General features: G+C 44.7%; 1 protein-coding gene across 1 annotated transcript; it reads right to left on the reverse strand.

Moving 5' to 3' along the window:
- Positions 1 to 2641: 2641 nt before the first annotated feature.
- LOC129781580 (uncharacterized) lies at positions 2642 to 4351 on the reverse strand. Its single transcript, XM_055789250.1, has one exon. The coding sequence runs from the start codon at positions 4349 to 4351 to the stop codon at positions 2642 to 2644; it is 1710 nt and encodes a 569-aa protein (XP_055645225.1).
- Positions 4352 to 5284: the final 933 nt, after the last annotated feature.

Raw genomic sequence — 5284 nt, forward strand, 5'->3', positions numbered from 1 at the left:
AAATCTGTAGTGAAACTAGCTGAACACGAAACGCTTAATTCTAAAGGGTGTGTCACATCAAATTGCATCACGGAAAAAAACGCTGTAGAAATTCGCCCAGTAGACCGATCCTTTTGAAAATTTTAGACAGTAAAATAAAAACTATTAAACAACTTTTGGCATTTTCTTTTTAATCATACTTCGAGCCCAAGCCCGTATGCTCGCACCTTCCTCTTTACCCCGTCCATAAGGTTCTGTACAACGTCAGGTTGTAGTTTTTTTTAACAGATATCCATTTTCTCTTGAAGTCCGCCTCCGATTTGACAACTTTTGGGTTCTTCCGGAGGGCCTGCTTCATAATCGCCCAATATTTCTCTATTGGGCGAAGCTCCGGCGCGTTGGTCGGGTTCATTTCCTTTGGCACGAAGGTGACCCCGTTGGCTTCGTACCACTCCAACACGTCCTTTGAATAGTGGCACGAAGCGAGATCCGGCCAGAAGATGGTCGGGCCCTCGTGCTGCTTCAATAGTGGTAGTAAGCGCTTCTGTAGGCACTCCTTAGGTAAACCTGCCCGTTTACCGTGCCGGTCATCACGAAGGGGGCGCTCCGCTTTCCGCAAGAGCAGATCGCTTGCCACACCATGTACTTTTTGGCAAACTTGGATAGTTTCTGCTTGCGAATCTCCTCCGGAACGCTGAATTTGTCCTCTGCGGAGAAGAACAACAGGCCCGGCAGCTGACGAAAGTCCGCTTTGACGTAGGTTTCGTCGTCCATTACCAGGCAATGAGGCTTCGTCAGCATATCGGTGTACAGCTTCCGGGCTCGCGTCTTCCCCACCATGTTTTGCCTTTCGTCGCGGTTAGGAGCCTTCTGAACCTTGTATGTACGCTGGCCCTCCCGCTGCTTGGTCCGCTGGACGAATGAACTTGACAAATTCAGCTTATTGGCGACATCCCGGACCGAACTTCTCGGATCACGTCTAAACTGCTTAACTACGCGCTTGTGATCTTTTTCACTGACTGAGCATCCATTTTTGCCGTTCTTCACCTTCCGGTCGATGGTTAGGTTCCCGTAGTATCGTTTTAGTACTCTGCTGACCGTGGATTGGACGATTCCCAGCATCTTACCTATGTCCCGATGTGACAACTCCGGATTCTCGAAAAGAGTGTACAAGATTAATTCACGACGCTCTTTTTCGTTCGACGACATTTTTCCAAATTTACGAAAAATTGACAGTGAAGCATGGCCAACGTGATCTATACACTCTTATCTGATTATAAAACCAAAGCTGAAGATATAATTCCTAAAAATTAAATTTCTACAGCGTTTTTTCCGTGATGCAATTTGATGTGACACACCCTTTACTCTTAAATTCGTTAATCGTGCTATTAAAATCAAACAAATGGGCAACATCGTTGAAGCATTCCATCATTGAACGTATTGGTTCGTGGAGGGAGTAGTCTCGACGTCTGAACGGCAGGCGAAGGAAGTCAGAGCGACGGAGAGTATAACCAGGAACATTGATGGCGATTTGCGCAAGTACGTTTGGAGCATCAATTTCGGCGACAAGAAGTCGAGCGATGAATATTGCCTTAGCCCGTTTCCGCCTTTGCTTCAGCGTTTCCAACCCTATCAACTGACATCGATGTTCGTACGGTGGCAAATTCAGCGGATCATTCCATGGCAGGAGACGTAGGGCGAATCTGACGAACCTTCCCTGAATTGATTCGATGCGAGCAGCCATAGTGCTACGATAAGGGTCCCATATTAATGAAGCGGTTTCTAGAAACGGCCGAACCAAGCACGAATACAAGGATCTCAGCGCGTAAGGATCTCGGAATTCTCTGCTCAATTTGCTCACAATTCCCAATTGATGACGAGCCTTGTCTATGATGTCTTCGTAGTGGTTCCGAAATGACAGAGCTGGATCAAGGAAGACACCGAGATCTCTAATCGTTTGAACTCGACTTAACACTTCGTCCCGACAGTGTATTCGAACGACAAGAGGTTCATCTTGCGGTAGAAGCTTATGACAGAGCATTTTGGTATGCTTAGTTGCATCCTGTTTACGCGACACCATGCAGCGAATTTATCAAGAAGTTTTTGGAGTTTACGACAATCTTCAATGCTGTTGACGTCAATGTACAGCTTTAGATCATCAGCATATACCAGGCAACAGTCGGCTCCAAGATACACGATAGCATCGTTGATGAACAGTGAGAATAGCAGCGGTCCCAAATTGCTACCTTGAGGAACTCCGGAGCTGCTTTCAAACCAGGTTGAGGTGCAAGAGCCAATTTTGACTGCTAGTTTTCTAGCGAGGAAATATGAGCGAAGCCATTTAACGAGCCTTACAGAGAAACCAAGTTTTGCTAATTTGGCCAGAAGTATACTATGGTCAACCTTGTCGAATGCTGCTTTGAGGTCGGTGTAAATGGCGTCAATCTGTCGGCCCTCTTCAATTTTGCTAAGACAGAAGGATGTGAATTCACACAAATTTGCAGTGACACTTCTGCCAGGAAAAAATCCATGTTGGTTCGGGGAAATGTAGTGTCTCACCTGACGAAACATGTGTTCCGACATAATTATTTCAAATAGCTTTGAGCAAGCACTCAGCGATGTGATGCCCCGATAACACCGGACATCGTTTTTGCTTCCTTTTTTATGCACCGGAAACATGAACGATGCTTTCCATCGAGTCGTGAAGGTTGCAGTTCTCAGAGACAAGTTGTACAAATGAGTGAGTGGCTGCTCCAGATGTTCGAAGCATTTTTTTCAGAACACACGCTGCAATTCCATCAGGTCCAGGCTGATAGGAAATTTTTAATTTCTCGACCGCTTTTCGTATCCCTTCTGATGATACTTCAGGTGTATCAGCGTCAGCGCTCCCAGCAGGAGTTAGTTCCAGAGCAGCTTCAACACTGTCAGAGGTGGGGTTGAACATCGAACTGAAGAAGGCAGCAAAAAGCTTACATTTATCCGAAGAGCTGCAAGCCAGTCGTTCATCCAAATACATTACCGAAGGTAGTGTAGACTCTTTGCGCTTAGATTTCACAACATTCCAGAAGCTTTTTGGATTGCGTTTCAAATTTCGCTCCGTAAAGACCACATGTTCACGATAGAGTTGACGGTTTAGGCTTCTATATTGACGGCTGGCGAATTGGAACGACGCTTTGTTCGTTGATGTACGATTTCTTCGGTAAATCTTATGCGCAGCGTTGCAGCGTTTATTCTTACGTCGAAGCTCAGCGTTTGACCAAGGTGGTTTCTGCGGGGGACGTAGATGTGGAACGAATAAGATGAAAGCGCGTTGAAGTATGAGAGTGAACTTCTCGACAGCATCATCCAGATTTACACACTGGATCATTGGCAACCAGTCCACTGACGATAAATATTGGCCCAATCTGTTGAAATCAGCTTTCTTGAAGTTAAGTGCTTCGACGTCAAATTCATGGTCATTGAGCTCTAGTAAAGGCTTGTCAATTTCGTTTGTACATGAGAAAGGTGGACGGTGGATGTCGGTTGGAACAAGAGGATTGTCAATTTCATCAATAGTCAAGTAGTTAGTTATCTCCTCATTGACAAATAACAGATCAAGCGTATTCCCGGAGTGGTTTTTCAGGCAGTTCATCTGCCACATGTTATTGGAGCTCATGCCGTCAAGCAGATCCACGCAACATCTAGAATTATCGTTTCGAATCCATCGCAGCCCAGGTCTGTTGTAGTCACCGAATACAGCAACCGAATCATGCCCGGAGTGTGAGACTACTGATTCCATACAGTCGATGTGGAGATTAGACAACTGCACATCCGACGCCTTATCTGGAGGAATATACACGGCACCAATGACAAGCTTACATTGTGACATGCTTAACGACACCCATACGTGCTCAATGCTGTCTACGTTAGTCGGAACTAGACTGGACGGGATGGTATCCTTCACAGCAATGAGGACACCGCCTGAACGATAAACAGAATAATCGCTGCTAAACAGCATGTTAGAAGGTATAACATCATCGAGCCAGGTTTCAATTAACACGAGTACGTCATATGGCGAAGCAGTAACGGAAGTAAAAAAGTCTTCAATCTTAGTCCGCAATCCTCTTACATTCTGGTAGTAGATGGATACTCCAGAACTTCGATGGCCACGAAATTGATGACTTGTGGTGGCCATACCAGGACGATTGCTGATAGGTGACAGGAGGCTGCAAGCGATGGGCAAATCAGGAGTCATCGAGTACATAGGACCATCGTACTTGCCTTTGATGTCGAGCTGGAAGACCCTAGTACCATTCCCACACGTAGGGCCGGGACGACTGTTGAATGCTGGCGGGAGAGACTCGACTACGGCGGGGGGCAATAGGGCTTCCATAGTACTGTTTTCGATGCGTCCCAGTGTTTGATTAACCAGAGGTGATTGATGAGGTGAGACTGGTGAAAATTGAGTTACACTGCAAGTTGGAACAATATCAGGCGATGAAGGGCTCGAACAACACGAATACTTGCCTGGAATAAATGCTTGGAAGACCCCGTCACCGTCCACAACCACACAAATTTCTGCATAACTCGAAAACTAATCAAGCAAATGGAGCCACATTTGGCATGTGCAGGTTTTACGGTGCACGAAACGTTTCTATGGTGAATACACTCCCCCCTACTCTCTAACGGGGGCTACCATACAAATGAAACACAAACTTCTGCATAACTCGAGAACTAGTCAAGCATAATTTGGGATGTGAGGGTTTTTGGATATGAGAAATGTTTCTATAATGGTATGACACCCCTCCCTTTTCTGGAATGGAGAGGGGGTCCCATTAAAATATTACAAATATTTCAACCAAATATTCCAGCCAAGCATGACAATTGAAAATTTTCGGAAATCTTTGAAGAAGAATGGGAAAATTCTAAAAATTCAATTCGCATATGTTCTACAATTACATGTTGACAAGCATTGTTAGTCTATTTCATGTTTGCGCTAGCGAAATTGATCTTTGTTCGAAACTGGAAATGGATTTTAATGTGATGAAACGCACTCCTATATATTCTTCTATCTATACAAAAAAAGGATCGCCGGATGTGTTGATATAAGTAGAACTCGAGGAAGGAATAGTCCGATTTAGGGCTGTCTTTATTCTATCATATAGAAAACGTGAATGTTTGAAGGTATTGATAACAAAAAACAAATTTTGGCGGGACGAAGTTTGCCGGGTCAGCTATAGATTAAGAATTAAATTTGATCATCAACATTTTTATAAACTCCTTATATCCCATCCTTGTCCTGAAAAAAAATGTCACTCTTCTAAAC

Source organism: Toxorhynchites rutilus, chromosome 1 (assembly GCF_029784135.1).
Source record: "Toxorhynchites rutilus septentrionalis strain SRP chromosome 1, ASM2978413v1, whole genome shotgun sequence".
In the NCBI taxonomy this organism is placed as follows: domain Eukaryota; kingdom Metazoa; phylum Arthropoda; class Insecta; order Diptera; family Culicidae; genus Toxorhynchites; species Toxorhynchites rutilus.

Excerpts from the sequence above, each read along its gene's own strand:
- LOC129781580 (XM_055789250.1), bottom strand. The coding sequence starts at position 4,351 with ATGGAAGCCCTATTGCCCCCCGCCGTAGTCGAGTCTCTCCCGCCAGCA.